The sequence below is a fragment of the Vidua macroura genome, chromosome 1 (assembly GCF_024509145.1).
Source record: "Vidua macroura isolate BioBank_ID:100142 chromosome 1, ASM2450914v1, whole genome shotgun sequence".
Classification (NCBI taxonomy): domain Eukaryota; kingdom Metazoa; phylum Chordata; class Aves; order Passeriformes; family Viduidae; genus Vidua; species Vidua macroura.
Genome location: NC_071571.1, coordinates 41,116,964 through 41,133,694, shown reverse-complemented (window position 1 = coordinate 41,133,694; position 16,731 = coordinate 41,116,964). Strand labels below are relative to the sequence as shown.

The window sequence follows — 16,731 nt, the reverse complement described above, 5'->3', positions numbered from 1 at the left end:
GGCCAAAAGAAGTACAGGTATGTGACATTGAAATTTTTTATTTTCATGGAGCGTGGGTCAGTGAAGCACTCTGCAAAGAATGCAGAAGACTCTGAAAAAGAGGACTGGCTGGTGGGAAGGAGAAGCATAAAGATACAGGAAACAAAGCTGAAAGTTATTTCATGAAAAAGTGGGAGCAGAGGGATGGCTTGTGGAGGGAAACATTTTCAGTTAAGAAAAATGCCCATTATCTTTCACTGTATTTCTATTTGTACAGCTGTAACATGTTCTAAGCCAGAACTGTATTTTCCTCTGTGGTTGGAAGGTCCCTTGCATGCTTTTGTATGTTAGAGAAAGCAGTAGATACAATACAAGTAGGCTATTATTGCCTACAGAATAACAGTAGTCTATGTTTGAAGTTATCTGGGCTTTTTTTGTTTGTTTGTTTGTTTTTTGGGGGTTTTTTGGGGTTTTTTTTTTGTCTGTAAAGTTTTTCTACCAAAATCTAGGATATTTGTACGGGTAAAAAGTCCATGTGAGGTTTTTCTTAAGTTGACTAAATCTCCAGCAGTGAAATAATATTTTTTTAGCTTATTATTTATTTATCCTTGCTTTAATGATAAGTTATTTCTCTTACAGTTGGTGTTTGCAAGCAGGAGATGCTCCAGAAGAAGAATGCTGTTTTGGTGGATGGGGTTATCCTAAATGGTCCAATAATGGACTCAAAAGCAGGAGAGAAGTTCGTGGAAGATGCCTGTAAGATTATAATGGAAGAAGTTGTCCAGAAAGCAGATGATGTAACAGAAAAGGTAAAGCCATAAAGAGTTGTTGAGACTTTGTAGTGAAGATAATGAACAATAAATAAATTTTTTATAAGCTCAATTTTATCGTGCTCTTAGTAGCCTCAAAATTGCTTCTAGTCTGTGCTTGGCTTCAAAATAAAATACTGCCTTACAAATTTATAAAGCATGTGTTATAAAACCTTCCAATAACATAATTAGCATACATATCTGCCAGAAAATGATGATTTTTTAAAAAAAAAAACTCAGAATACAAAGGTCATTTTCTTTGAGATCACAGATGGCCTGTTTTTCATGTTTGGAGTGGGGCTGAGTTATTTGTTTTCTCCTCAGAGGCACTGGTGTTGGAGAAGAAGGAAAGTGGGTGTGGTACCATTGTGAAAGGACAGTATTATAAGATTGCTGTGGGCTCTGCAGAACCTGCTTAAGAGGCTGTATGGGAAGAGGTCCTGCAAATAAACCATGCTTGCCTTTGGGCATGCACTGCTTGCTCCCACCCCTTGGCAGAACAGCAGCTGAAAATCCTGTGATTACAATCCTTAGCTAAGGACTGAATTTGAGCTGCAGACCTCTTTCTTTTCTGCCTTTCAGCATTTCCCACTCTAATGTTTATGGTTGAATGTTGCCTGAGACATGATAAAACCAACATCCCATGAGGCCAGCTTGCTGGGTATATTATCTGGTGGTATGCTGCCCTGCCATAGGATGTTTTGTGAAAGCAGAGCTGAATGGGGTGATTACCTCGTACCTCTATAACTTCTTGCTCCTGGCTAAGCTGTTCACTGATGGTGTCTGCCCTGCTCCCCATCACTAGGTCTGTGAATGGCAAGCCCCTGAAAAGCTTAAGCAGATTCTTGACCTGGAAATGAGGGACACTGGAGAATGTCATCAGAAGATCCTGCAGCTCTGCCGTGATGTTATAAAATACAGCGTCAAAACCAGTAGGAACGGGATTTTAAGCACATGCTAATTTAGATGGGATAATGTTTACAAACCTCTGTCACCTTTCAGGGAACTGGGAGTGTGAATGTTTGTTTCCCTCCTGCCTATACAAGGGTGCAAACAGTTGTTTGACTGAATTCTGGTCACTATAGGTTTGACTAATATATGTAATAGTGGCAAACTAATCAAAAAGTAATTAATGTAATGCCATTTGCATTAACGGTAGATTCTGTCATTTTGAAGTCTTGGGAAAGTCATGTAGACAAATGATATAACAGTCTAGCAAAACAGGCAGGAGAAGGACCTTTTTGTGTGATTTCCTGCTGTCTGAGTGATGAGATTTGGAGTCACTGTCATTGCCCTCACATGTTCTTGGTGATGATTACCCTCCATTTATTATTGTTCTATTTGGGCAATAGTCTTGTGGGTTGTTAATTTGCTGATAGGCAGTAATTCCTGCTCCAGACACCATGAGAAGAGAGCCTGCAGTGTTTCAGAGACAGTACACCACAGCTCTGCAGGATTAGTTCTCTATAGCTAACCTTTCTGCAGCATGTGTAGAATAATTCAATCTTGGTGAAAAGGGATGAACAACATCTGTTCAGGAAATAACACTGTGAATTGGTAGCTCAAGATTTCAGATGTTGTACAGCTTAGGCTGTATTTTGTTAAGTAAGAAAAACATTTGATATAGTTTGTTGTGCATTTCTGGGATGCATTCCCTGCTACAATCACTGTTGCTGCAGAGTAAAACTGTAAAATAATTGTGAGAGGGAACTTATGCTTTTGAAAACCACAGAAGAGTAGCGATAGTGATCTGCAGGGGTAGTGTACTAATAATACGCAGATATAATGACTGAGTTAGTGGAAGATGTTCTGTTTATCTTTTGCAAATTGCCTTTAGATTGTAATATGTCACCTTAGAAAGGACATTGTATATAAAAATGTGCTATGCAAATAGTCTTTAATTTGAGTATAGACATTTATTGAAGCCCCAGTTATAATATAAATGGAGCCATACTCTTTACCTGGTTTTGCATGTAAAAATGCCATGTGCTATGGATTAAAATTTAGGTGGTGACTCCGCTGTTGAACGGAGTTGTTTTTATAGTCAGCAATAGTATAGAATTTTGTCAAAATTAGTTATATCTCAGTGTTTAAAGGAGGGTAAATATATTCTCTTAACTTCTCATTCATTTTAAGTGTGCAGCAAAATTTTCCAAGCTATTAGACTGCCTCTCTCTCTCTGTTGAAACTCTGGTGGAAGAAAAGGTGCAGCTGCTTGGGATCCTGTATTATACAGCTTAGCAAAATTTGGCTGAACATCGACTGTGGCCTCTCAAAACCACTGTTTAAAGGCACTATGTATACTCAATTGTCAATCCCTTTTATTTTTTGCTTTATAAAACTTGTAAACAACTCACAATTATTCTGTACACCACTTGCATTTCTTAAGACATGTTTTGAAGTTTGAAAATACTTATTAAATTTACTTTCAAAGGAATGTCTAACTTTAGGAGAGGACAGCAAATAGCAAATCCAGAGAATACTGAGAGAATGGAGTCAATTGTGGTTTGTAATGATCAGCATTCAGCTGAGAGGGAATGTGATGAATTCCCTTTTCTGGTATATCCTGTCACTTGTTTTTCATCTGTATTTCCAGATCATCCAAGATTTTTCAATCAGCTGTATGCTGGAATAGATTATTACTCATTAGTGGCTCGTTTCATTACAGAAGCACTGAACCCCAGTGTGTAAGTGTGGTTCTTTGTCCTCTTGATGATGAATTAGTATGCTTTTTGGAATAACAGTTTTTTTACTTCCTTGCTTTTGATTTCTGTTGTCAGTGTTAGAGAAGAGGCAGGAATTGTGCAAGACTGGGAAAGAAAACCCTCTGATTTAGATTGGCTGAAGTTGAGATTTACAAGGAGAGATTTTTTTTTCGATGCTAATAAACCTAGACTTTTATCTTACTTAGTACATAAAAATAAATTAATTAGACTTAACTTAGTTGTTCATTCCTTTGAGGCATTCTGCACAGAGCTGAATGCAAATGGTAACCTGTCTACTATTTACTTGCAAATGTAAAGCTGAAATTTAAGCATGTGACCTACATTAATAGAAAACTCTGGTTAATTACTTTGAGAGTGGAAGTGTCAATGAGATGCTGCCAGAAACTAAGCAATTGCTCTACTGTATCAGATCCATAATGCTTTCAGTTTGGAGTCCTACTGCTGGCGGTCATCAGCTGCTGATAGATTAGAGAAAGGTGCAAGAAGCCTTTATCTAGTTTTAGCAATGCTCTGTGCCATGAGTTATGTAGTTCTAACACCAATTATCATGCTATTGTTTCTCTTTAGATACACATATGAAGTATCCCCTGTGTTTCTGTTGGTGGAGGAAGCAGTCATCAAGAAAATGATTGAATTCATAGGTTGGGAAGAAGGGGATGGTATATTTAATCCAGGTAGGAACAGTTCAGACCTCAAGCTGAATCACTATAAACTGCCTAATATCATTAATTCTATGAATATTGGAGTAATGTAGAATATTTGAAAATGCATGAAAAAGTGTAGTGATACACAGAACTATTTAATCTAGGCATATCTTATGTGTTTCTAGTAATAATTCAGCAATTCTGACCAGTGAATGAATGAAAACACTTCTACATTAAATATAATTATATGGAATTATTTAAAATTAATTGTTTAATTGTTAATTAATTTAATTGTTAATTAATTGTTTGTAGCTGATGCCCTTCCTGACCTTATTAACAATACCAACAGCCTCATTGGAAGGAGTCAGCTGACAGGCAGGGAGCTGATTTTTTGCTAGATGCCAATCCATGATGCCTGAGGGCATAGATCTGTGTATCCTGCCTATGAACAGTGGGAGCAAGAGTTTACATGATCTTAACTCCTTTGAATTTTTATTATTTTATTAAACATTATGATAAGGCAGGCCAAATAAATATTTCTTAAGCTGCTTGATAAACCATGTTTTTCAAATGCACTGTAAGGCAGTGTTTCACCCCACTGCACTGAAATAATGAAGCATAATTGTGTTATTTCACATATTATTCAGGTAACAAATAATTGGGCTAGATGTGAAGCTTTTATGTCTATTTTGGGGGTGAGAAGAGAAATTAAATGTGTACATGAGTTTAAACTCCCCCTCCCAAACTGAAACCAAGTCAGTGATTCTAGCATACACATGAGTAGTAGAAAAATAAATAAGCTAAAAATCCCTATTTGTTAATATATTACTGGTATGGATTTTTTTTCACATTAAATTTGATGTATATTTTTGGTAGAAGCCTTACTTTTGCAGAAGAATTTCTGGCTTATTCTGCAGAAGAATTTCTTTCTACTGAGAGAAGATAAATGAATTGTTCTTTTTTTGGTTTTAGTTTTATGTAAGGGTTTCTCTTGCTGCTTTGGTTTTGTTCTTCTAGGTGAATAAAACCTGTCCCAAGTGAATAAAACTTGTCCAACTTGTCTAACCTTGTAGATCTTTCAGTTCCCACTCACTGTGTTTATTTTTGTTGTTTTTTTTTTTTTCCAAAGTCCTTTTTCTTCCTTGGCCCTCTGAGGCCTGGTTGCCCAAGAGATCTCCAAGGCTCTGAGCTTGGTGCAGGCAGCTGAGCTTGCTCTGCTTCAGTGTAGAGGGGAAGCTGCTGTGGCAGAGTTTTCTCTGTCGGGAAGGACTGCTTGGGCACCGCTCTTATTCCTCAGCAAATATCCCCAAAGAGCATCCAAACAGGCTCTGCTTCCATGCCTGCTGCAGAGCCCAAGGTTTATTTTATGGATGTAGCCTTCAGGGGAGGAAAAAAAGGGTGATGGATGCATCACTAGGATGCCTGTGGGGTCAAGCACTCAGATGCTGGAAAGGTACTCATACTGTGGCTAATACAATATTTGTATGTCTCTTTTTGCAGGTGGCTCTGTTTCTAATATGTATGCTATGAACTTAGCAAGGTACAAATTTTGCCCTGAGATAAAGGAGAAAGGGCTCTCAGGTCTGCCAAGACTAGTTCTGTTTACTTCGGAAGAGGTAAAATGAAAACAAAGAAAAGCTTTTGAACTTATTTTTTTCAGTAGCTGCAAAATTATATAATTTGCATATCTGATGGAGCACTGGTAGAATAATTCTGACATCAGTGTATGATGTGGAATATTGGAACGAAGTGGAGAAGTCTGATGGTAAATTTCACTGCAGAAGCATTCTGGCTTTCAGAAAACAAACACAGATGTTGCTGCTTTGAAAACTGCTGATACAAGAATAGGTTGTAGATGGGGCAAACCTGAAGAAGAATGCATGTGCTGTACTGTGGAGGTCTGCAGCATTTGATTTCCTACAGCATAAAGTCTAGCAGGAACTGTAGGTAGAGTTTGGATGGCAAAGGTTTTTTTCTGCATGTTTAATTTGTACTAAACTGAGTACTTGTGGGCCTGTGAGATGGCTCTCTGCAGCTCCCAGTTTGCCCTATGTCTGAATACAGATTGGTTGTGGTACAGAGTCAAACCCACCATATGCCTCTCAGAAAAAAAAAAAAAAAGAGCTGGACCTTTAGACACTTTTTCTTTAAATAATTGAAAACATCTGTCTAGTTTTTTAAGTTTTTGAATAATATCAGTTCAAAATGCCTGTAGGAAATTGAGTTACATTCATACATTTATTCTGAAGGTAGTTTTTGGCAGCTTTTTTCCTCTTCCCTGTCCCTTCCCTATCCCTTTGAGAGTTTATCATTTGATTAGAGTTGTTATTAATTCTGACTCTACTATATAAAAGCCCCAGTGGAAGCCTGCACAGAACCTTGTTGTATTAGAAAATATGGACTTACTAGGATAATCTTAGCTCAGATGTTTATGCTCCAAACACTTTTCAATGTAAATAGATGAAAGGCTTATTTTGAAGAAGCTGAGGGATGAAGGCATTGTGTAAGTTTTCCAAGATAACGTGTCTTTTGGAACTGAGCCCACATGTTCTAAATCAGGGTGGTTTGTTTGTTTTTTCCCCTCCAAAAACATATTTTCTTGTTTGATTTCTTTTTTTTTTTTTCCTGAAAAGTGTGTGTATGAAAATACATGCCAGTTCATACTTAATCCCTCATGTTACGTCTTCAAAATAGTTAAGGAGGAAAAAATGAGTTTGAAGCAAGTTCCATGAATGCTTTTGAAATGAAGCCCATGAAACTTTCATCATGAAGTAACATCTTATTGCATTGCATGGTTTAACTCCAACATATTTTCTTACTCTGAAATAAGCAAACATTTAATTTCACGTCAAAAGAAATTTTAATTGTCTGCCAGAATAAATTTATTTTTATGTCTTTGCTTCACCAGGAAGACCAAAGCCATAAAACATAAAGCTGACCAGGAAAAATAAATTGTACATTATTTGTAAGGCCGTACTTTTGTTCTCTAATACTTTGTTTGCTTCAAACAACTACATAGTCTTTAGTACTCAATAATCATTTACTGTAAAACTGATGCTTTTAATACCTAGACGGTGTGACTATTTTTTAAGATCACTAGTGTTTATTCAGTGTTATGAGGGAGGAAATGGGCATATTCTTTTATAATTATTTTAGATCCACCTGTACTGAGTTCAAGCTAGATGACTTTTTGGAAACTTTTGTTTAGATATGCATGTTGAGAATATATGTAATCAGTAGTCCACCCTTGAAACAAGTATGAAAGTGCTGGTGTCATACAATCTTAGTTCTTTTATTATTGTTTTTATTCTGAGTCTTATTTAACATTTTGCACCTTTGAATCACAGAACCAAGGAATCATTTAGGTTGGGCAAGACCTCTAAGATCATCAGGTTCAACCTTTGACTGACCACCACGTTGTCAATAAGACCATGGCACTAAATGCCACGTCTGGCTGTTTCTTGAACACCTCCAGGGATGGTGACTCTAGCACCTCCCTGGGCAAACTTCCAGTGTTTAACCTTTCCTGCAACAAAATTCTTATTGTCCAACTTGAACTTCCCCTGGAACAGCTTGGGGCTGTGTCCTCTCATCCTGTCAGTGGTTGCCTGGGAGAAGAGCCTGACTCCTTCCAGGCTACGCTCTCCTTTCAGGCAGCTGTAGAGAGCAATAACGTCAGTCCCCTCTGTTCAGCCTTTTCCAGGCTAAACACCCCCAGCTCCCTCACCCACTCCTCATAGGGCTGTCTAGATCCTTCAGCAGCTCTGTTGCCCTTCTCTGGACATGCCTCTGAAGGGCCTAAAACTGAACACAGGGTTTGAGGTGCAGCCTCACCCATGCTGAATACAGGGGGACAATCACTGCCCTGGCCCTGCTGGCCACACTATTGCTGATACAGGCCAGGATGCCATTGGCCTTCTTGGCCACTTGAGCACACACTGGCTTGTGTTCAGCTGGCCGTCAACCAGCACCCCTAGGTCCTTGTCCACTGGGCCCCTTTCCAGCAATTCTTCCCCATGCCTGTAGTGCTGCCTGGGGTTGTTGTGACCCAAGTACAGGACTGGGCACCTTGACTTATTGAATGTCACACCCTTGGCCTTGCCCATGCTGGATTAATCATATTCAGATTCCTCTGTAAATCCTTCCTACCCTCCAACAGATCAATTTCCTACCCAGCTTGGTGTCATCTGTGAGCTTTCTGAGGGTACACTCAATCCCCTCATCCAAACATCCTTCATTTTTGTTGGATTTTTTTGTTTGTTTGTTTTGTTTGAACTGAAGAGGTACCTGGAGAAGCAAATTGTCAACCTCCCCCCCCCCCCCCCCCCAACAAAACAAAGAAACAAAAAGTAAAACAAAACTTGGAGAAATTAACAATCCAGGTTTCTCTTCATCATGAATCAGGCATGAGCATTGGCATGGAGAAACCTTGAGGTTATAATGAACTGAGTATTGATAAGGAGTCAAAAGACATTACTATTCAAGGCCCTTGTGCCATTTTAGGGCTTGGCTGCAGTGCTGTGCTGAAATAAAATGATTTTTGCCTCGGTTTGCTAAGCCTCTAAGTTTCAGTTTGGCACTTGTCAGGTTGAAAGAGTTGCCCTGCTGCAGAGCAGGGGAATGCACAGACTTTCAATGACTTCTGTGATCCGGGGCTATGTATTTTCTGTATGTTCTTGGACAACATAAAGATGTATATTTAATGCATGGCCCACCCAAGGTCCTCACATATTCTGCTTGGCCTTCAGGAATAAAAAGGCTCCTTGTTCCTCTAAGTAAATGCTTAGATATTTAAAATTGTGGTGATACACAGTGAACACTGTTTATGCTGCTGTTACTCTGTAATACTTTTGTGGACCATTACAGACTGATTCCCCTTGAGACAGTAGCAGCAGAAGAGTAATTGTTATATCCCACTTTCTGGGGGCATGATTTGTGCCTCTGTAGGAGGTAAATGCTGATCTCGTTATAGATATAAACCCACCTTTTTAGTCCATTTTGCTATTTGAGTCCCATCTAAATCTTATCCTGGCACAACTATGTGTTACATTGATCTGAAAGGTAGAAATCTGATAGGTTTGAGGTAAGTAAGGATAGAAGAGGATGTGCAAACAGTTGAAATGTACATGCTATGTATGAGCAGTTTTTTAGATTAAATGAAACTAAATTCCTCCCCAGTGCAACTTGATCATGAAAGTAATAAAGTGAGAGAACACAACATTAACTTATGTTGTCCCCTGTTGAAATTACAACAGACAAAAAATGGGTAATAAAACAGTCTCATAATAAGGTAATTGCTTTATGCAATCATGTTTCTAGGAAACTTTTTAAACTCAAGAAAATACAAATTTATCTTATGTTTTAATGAGCACAGGTAGAAAGACCTTGTCTTTGCAAACATTATTAGGAAATGAAAAATATGTCTAGATATAGGTAAAATAGTACAGCAGCACATTTTAAATGCACCAATGTTCCCATTTGATCTTGTGCTCGAAGATGGTAATTTCTTACTACAAATGGCTACAGATTTAATAATTTGTGCAAACAAACTAAACTGTGAAAGACATGGTAAGAATAATCTGAACTCACAGTATTTAAAATAATAATTTTAATCTGGATATTTCTTTCTCCTTTTTTTGGAAAGGGAACTATGAAAAGGAAATTATTTCGTGCTCTTGTGGCTGTAGCTGCTAAATGTTTTTTGGTATATTTTTTCTTAAAATGATGCAATGCAGTTTAGCATAATGGCTTCTAGTAATGAAGGGGCGGGGGGAAGAAATTCTTACATGGTTTCAATCAATATAACTGAAAAATCTCTTTTTTCATCAAAGAAAGCATATTCCAAGTTTATGTAGTATTGTGAGTCTTGTTCTTTTTCTATCCTAGTGAAAGACAGAGTTTTCCAAGAAGTACACAGGTACTTCTGGAGGAAAAATAATTTATCTTGCAGCCTGTTTGGTTTTATATTCCTTCTGTTTTTCTCTTTTCCTCTGCTTTTTGGTATAATCTCTCAGGTACTCAAGCTTCTTTTATCTTTCTTCCAATCTCTCATACCATTGTTTATAATAAAATATATCATTTACTGCTTGTCTACTTACTACTATATAGAATTTGCAAGACTGCTACTTACTCAGTTTGGAACAATCTGATTATTCTTGGTGATTCATACCTTTCATTGGAAAGTAATAGCTAGAAATCAGTGATGGAGGCAATTTGTATTTGAAGTGATTCACTCATCAGTCAAAAACATCTCCAAACTTCTGCTGAACAACACACAGCCACTTACAATCATTATTATTGTTGTTAATGTAATGTAAGACTAATTATCCACCTATCTATGTTATTATTCTTGTAACAGTCTAAATGACTGAGCCCTAAAGGCCTTGCGGGTGTGTCATGTTACAAATTAAACTTTCTTAAAACTACTCAGTAGCATCATGTCATTGTATGCCTTTGTTTAAAAAGTGGGTGATAGTGGGGGAAACCTCTTTGTCAAAAAGAAAAAGAGCCCTCTGAGATCACCATCTCATCAAAATAAGCGTGACAGGCTTTAATACCCTTAATATATTCATGCCCACACATTAAAATGTTGTACATTTTTCATAATTATGTTCTGCAGTAACTGCATTTGTGTGAACTCTCAGGAAGAAAATGGAATTAATTAACCACCTGGCTTCACCTCCTGTATGAAAAGTAACAATTCTAGACATCTTTGCGTTTCCTGGAGTATGCATTATTTTAACCCTTCACTAATAATGTGTAAAAGAGACAATTTTATTTTTGTGAGGAGGGCAGTGATAATCCAAGGGTTGGATGGTTCTGAGAAGAACTGTCTAGTCCTACAGGATGTGGTGTACTCTCAAACGTGACTCCACTGCTATAAGTGGGTAGTTTTGATGTCTAAATATCTTCGGGTTAAGAAGGTTACTGCATCTTGAATTCCCAGGCTAATCTTGAAGACAAATTAAGCAGAGATCAGTGTACTCTTGTTCTGGAATAAGACAAAGTGTTTTTGTGCTGGAATAACAGTATCCACAGTAGATTAGGTCCTTATAAAGGTGAATGTTGGAAATATGGCTAGATAAACCATTACTATTTGTTGAAAAGAAAAGAGTTTCTAAAAAGTATAGTGGTCTGTGGGCTTGCATAACATTCTCACCCTAGTCATTTTACCACATTCTGGTTAAATAAACACCCATTTCTAAAATCTTCTTTTGCACTCCACAGGCTTCATAGACTGATGCCCTTTATTCAGTGCAAAGTGAGAAGTGGGCTGCATGTGTCTGTGTACTCAATCAGATATGTCTCTCTAATGAGACCTAGCTAAAATTCTTTGCTAATATAGTAACTTAATTTTCTGAAAAATGCAGACTGCTCCACACTGGAACCTTTTGCAAAATCCACAGTAAAGTATGAAGATGTGCTGAGTCCTAAAGTCTGCTTGCTTTTACAGTAGTTTCTAAGGTTCACGATCATGTGAGCTACACACCACCATGATTTCCAGATCTTTGCAGAGATAGGACGTTGAAAGCCTTGCAAATCCCCATTTTACATCAGAAGCTTTGGTAGGTCTTGAGCTCCTTGATCCTGTGAACATGGGTTACTGTATTAGGCCCTGGGTCAGTTTAGCAGAGTATCCTGTCTCTGGAATATCTTGTCTCTGGCAGTGGCCATCAGCTGAGGATTAGAAAAAGCATACAGAATTGTTACAAACATAAAGTAGTAGAAGCTTCAAATATACATCCTAAGAATTCCATTTCTAAGGAGTGGTGCTTTTGGACTTTCAGACATGATTAATTGTTTCCAGGCTGGTGAGATAAACAGCCTTTAGACCCTTTTCCTCATGCATTTCCTAACTCTTACACTCATTGATACTTTTGACTCAGTTGTATTAAAACATTTTGAAACAATTAATAATCTTCTTTGATGACACTTCAAAGTTTCTACTTTTCATTCTAATGCAGAATGAGCTCTAAGAAAAATTGTATGAAATAGAGCTTCTAATTTTTTTCTTAAGCCTGCATTTTAAACATGGCACACAGCTTTTTTTGTCTTATTTTCCCCAGTTTTCTGTGTGTGTTAAGTACAAGATGGGCTTTGTGATATGTACCTTATCAGTTTGCTTTTTGTGTTAGAATATGCTGTAGTCATGGCTATCAGGTGCTGTTGTACTTGCCACTGTTCCCTGTATTAAGGAATTTAGTTCTCTTGTTTAATTGTGTGTGTACTTTTTTTTGTGCCTCTCTCACTTACAGTGCCATTACTCCATGAAGAAGGCAGCCTCCTTCCTGGGAATTGGTACAGAGAATGTGTACTTCATCAAAACAGATGAAAGGTAAGAAAGCAAAAGCCATGACTCTGATCTCTCAGCCTTTTTAAAATGCAGTAGTGCTATACATAACTAACCTATTTGAATGTAACTGAAAAAGTTTTAAATCTGTGTCCCTTAGAGGTAAGATGATACCTGAGGAACTGGAGAAACAAGTCCAGCGGGCCAGGAAAGAGGTGAGAGGGGGAGAGAGAGCATGAAGGAGAGAGGAGTGTATGCAGACTGTGTGCTTGTGTCTGAGTGAAAGGAAGGAAAACTAAGAGTGACTAAAATCTTAAAAGTAGGGCAGTTAACATAACAATGTTTTTCTTACAGGTGCAATCTGTTTGCCACAAACTTGTGGAACAAGCCAAGGCTTATGGGTTCTACACTCTTAGAAGGGAGGAAAATTCCACAGGGTGTTTACTGCTAATGAAAGTCCTGAGTACAATGCTGCTCTGAAGCATTTAGCGCATTTCTTATAGGATTTCTTCTGCCCTTGATCCTTTTTTAAATGGATGCAGTATGTTTTCCTAAAACGGTTTTTCAGTTAATTACAGCAGCTATTGCTCTATTGCCTCTCCAGTGAGCAAGAACTGTAATATGTGGCTTAGTGTCTAAAACTGTCTTACAAGGTTTAAATGCTAAATTCTGTCCTTTCTATTATTCTAGCAAGAGTGCAGAGATGTGCCTCTTTTCCCCTAGGGACTTTGCCAAGTAGAATGTCAAAGGCAAGAATTTGGAAAGGCACTGTTGTGTATTTGGACAACATTAACATGCATTTCCACAGTCTGTAAGACAGTCCTTACCTATAGTCAACATAATTTATTTTAGAGAGCTAGAAGGACTGAATGTGACTTTGAAGAGGATCTTCTTTTGGCTTGGTTAGCTCACCCTATTTCTCACTTCCAGTCTGTGCATCAGAGCAGTAGAATTCAGAGCTCAGCCCTTAGTCCACGATGAGTGAATACAAAGCAGCTTGTGCAATGTCCATGGCATGGACAATACCTTCCATGGAATTCTGTCTTGGGAAATCTGGCTTTGTGGCTGATGGAAAAGCCAAGGCGGTTCTGTCCTGTCCTGCACTGGCATGGCCACCACAGCTTACAATAAGTTCTGATTTGGATATATTTTCTACCAAACAACCATCTCTAATTTGAGTTTCATGCTGGATAGCATAGTTATTGATCCATGGGAGCCCTAATGACCTAGCAAACTCTCTTTTTTGCCTCTTTCTCTACTTTGCATTTTCTGAGAAAGACAACCTGTACTTTACTCATTTGAGCAAGCTGGAGGAGGGGGGGGAAGGGACTGAATTAAATGAAGCAATAGGAAGCAGGCTTGCAGGAGGATCAACTCTTTGCTTTTGCAAAACCAGTATTCTTATTTGTTCTTGTAACAATACATGTAACAGTCATTGGAATGAAATCATCTGGCATTTGTGATTTTTTTAAAAAGGTCAACCTCAGTATGGTACCCCACAATTTAAAAACAAATGTTCTGTATTAAAATGTGCTGCTTGCAGGAAAACATAATTTCACGTGCATTTTAAAGGAAATTACAGGTATATTGGAAGGTTTTCATTTAATCAGAGCTTCAGTGTGTCTGTCCAACCGTGTCTGTTACAACTTTTACAGAAGGGTGCTTCAGTGAATTACAGTAAATCTTCTGATGACACTAGACAACAGAGGATGTATTTGCTAGTGATTGAAGCACAAAATGATCACTGAATATGAAAGGCAAGAGTCTTCTCTTTATAGAGAACTTAGGAAGGAAGATTAGTTTAACTATATTGTCAAGAGTAATAAAAATGTAATTCCCTTCTTTGTGGGAAAAGTATAATGGTAGCAATTACTAGAATTTGTAGATATCTGAGACTTGTCCCCATATTCAGTTGTGCTACCAATTGGCTGCTTGAGAACCTTTGACTTTGATGTAGCTGTGGGGCAAAATTGCTGAGAACACTAATAGAAAATAGATGCATTGGATACATCTTTGCCTCACTTGCAAGTGTTCTATACTCAAGATTCAGGCTGATTTGTAAGTTTGATTGACTATTGTGGTAGCTTGTACTCAGAATAAATGACCAAGAAGTGAATTAAAGGCTGGTAAGTCATTGTGAATGTATGGGATTAATTTAAGTTCATTCCAGTGTTACTGTTCACTGCTTTAGCCATTTGTAAAGAAAATCTAAAATACAAATAAATCATAATTAGGTACCATTCTAACAGCCCTCTACACTGTAAAGAAGTACAAAACTGTCTGAGTGTAAATGTGATATAAGCCTGTCTATCTCTGTGGATGCTTAAAGTAGCAACACTTAAAAAAAAAGAAAAAAATATATTTGATTTCAGTTGGGTGAAGATACATGGAAGACTTGTGTGGAGTTTGATTTTTCAAACTGATTGTCTGTAACTGATTTTTCAAACTGATGTCTGATTTCACTAAAGCTCCATTGAGTTAGACACTTATATCATCTGAGAGATCTAATTAACTGGAAAAAAAAAAAAAAAAAGCAAAACCAAAAAAAGCTTCAGTCATCCCAGCTTGTACAATTTAATAACACCTTTAGTGCCTCTGCAGTAAGTGTGTTGTCATTCTGTAGGCCACATGCTGAACCATGCAGAGCGGCTTTTTCAGCCGGCACTTACCAGCAGTGAGACTGCACAGTCATGCTTGGGCAGATACCCTCAATTTCATGGAACTGTTGCAGGCTCCACCCATTCTTTTTGTTGTTGCAAAGCAGACTCCTAAGCAGACCCAACACAGATCTCCAAGGGTCTGTGAGCTGGAATGCTGCTAGCTGAAGGGAAGCAAGGATGGATGGCTGTCCATGGCTGTCTGAGACCCCAACCTGACAAGAGCTTTCCTTATCCCACCTGCCTGACCTTAACACCATCTGAGATTTCCAGCAGTCTTTCTCCTAACATTCAGTTACTGTCTACAGCCCTTCTTCTTTCCCAGACAGGAGTGGGAGCAAGGGAATAGCACTGAGCTGCAGGTCAGGCATGGCATCAGACAGTGGTGACTGTCCCTGTCATGGTGTGCACCAGTGTGGCTGAAAGCAAATCACGTTCCCTAGCTGAAGTTTCCTCTTCACCAGGCAGAGAACAGGGGTGTGGTAGAGACAGTGCAGGTGGAAACCCTAAAGGGATGAGCCCTTTCCTTGCATGGGTAGTCTGCTGGCTGAGCTAATTGCTTTATTTTATCAGTCAGAATGACAGCATATGTGATAGTGAGATGTGAAAGACTGAGAATTGAAAATCAGTGTATAAAGAGAGATGTCATATATCTGGTATGTTTTGATTTTAACAAAACTAGCATCTGTCAAAACAGTCTGAAGCTGCAGAAGTCTGCCCTGGGATGGTGTTAAGTAGAAATGGAAAATACCTTTTTTTAAAAAATGGAAAAAAAAAAAAAAGAGAGAGATTCTGCACTATTAAATGCAGTACCTTCTGCTGGGAAACTAAAATGTGGATTGTCACATCTTTGTCCTACATTCCTAGATCTTTTTATACTTTAGCTCTGCAAGTATGCAAGGAAGAGATGAGCAGTGCAAATGATAATTTTTTTTTGTTTTGAATCCTATTGCAGGGGTCAGCACCATTTCTTGTCTGTGCTACAGCAGGCACAACTGTGCTGGGAGCATTTGATCCTCTGGATAAAATTGCTGATATCTGTGAAAAGCATGGCCTCTGGTTTCATGTTGATGTGAGTTTGTATACTGTGTGGTTTTGTTTAGCACTGCTTTTTTTATAATTGCTATTTTACTTTGACTCTTGATATTTCTTTTTTAGAAGTTGGACTGTAATAACATTTCTTTTTCCTTGCACAGGGACCAGAAATATGTTCTGATTTGACTCTGTTACATATGCTGCAAAACAGCACATAACTTGGTTCTGACAAGCAGCCAAAGCCATTTTGTTATTGTCAGGTTATATTTTAAAATTATTTTATAATCAATTTCTTCTTCTTGCTACCTCCTAAAAATGCTTCAAGAGTGATATACAAACATAAGTTTTGATTCTCCTCACTTTCTGTTGGGGAATAGACACATTAGAATTGTGGTGTGAGGTTTGAACAGGTTAAAATAAAGGTGTGCTTCTGACTCAAGCAGTCATAAATTATTCTGTTTCATATTTACAGATTTGAATTTCCTGTATATGTCCTTACATTTTCCTAAATGGTTCAGAAATGTTTCTCCTTTTTAAAAAAATTCTTTGTAATTTTAGGTTTGGATATTAAAATCCCTCTAATGAATCTTT

General features: G+C 37.9%; 1 protein-coding gene across 1 annotated transcript in view; it reads left to right on the top strand.

Moving 5' to 3' along the window:
* Positions 1-636: 636 nt before the first annotated feature.
* GADL1 (glutamate decarboxylase like 1) overlaps positions 637-16,731 on the top strand; it is a 70,428-nt gene continuing 54,333 nt past the window's right edge. Inside the window, exons 1-8 of the mRNA XM_053996289.1 lie at positions 637-788; positions 1,594-1,720; positions 3,385-3,475; positions 4,082-4,188; positions 5,659-5,774; positions 12,414-12,493; positions 12,609-12,663; positions 16,061-16,177. Coding sequence (XP_053852264.1) covers positions 639-788; positions 1,594-1,720; positions 3,385-3,475; positions 4,082-4,188; positions 5,659-5,774; positions 12,414-12,493; positions 12,609-12,663; positions 16,061-16,177 — 843 coding nt within the window. The 5' untranslated portion in view covers positions 637-638. The remainder of the gene's footprint in view (positions 789-1,593; positions 1,721-3,384; positions 3,476-4,081; positions 4,189-5,658; positions 5,775-12,413; positions 12,494-12,608; positions 12,664-16,060; positions 16,178-16,731) is intronic.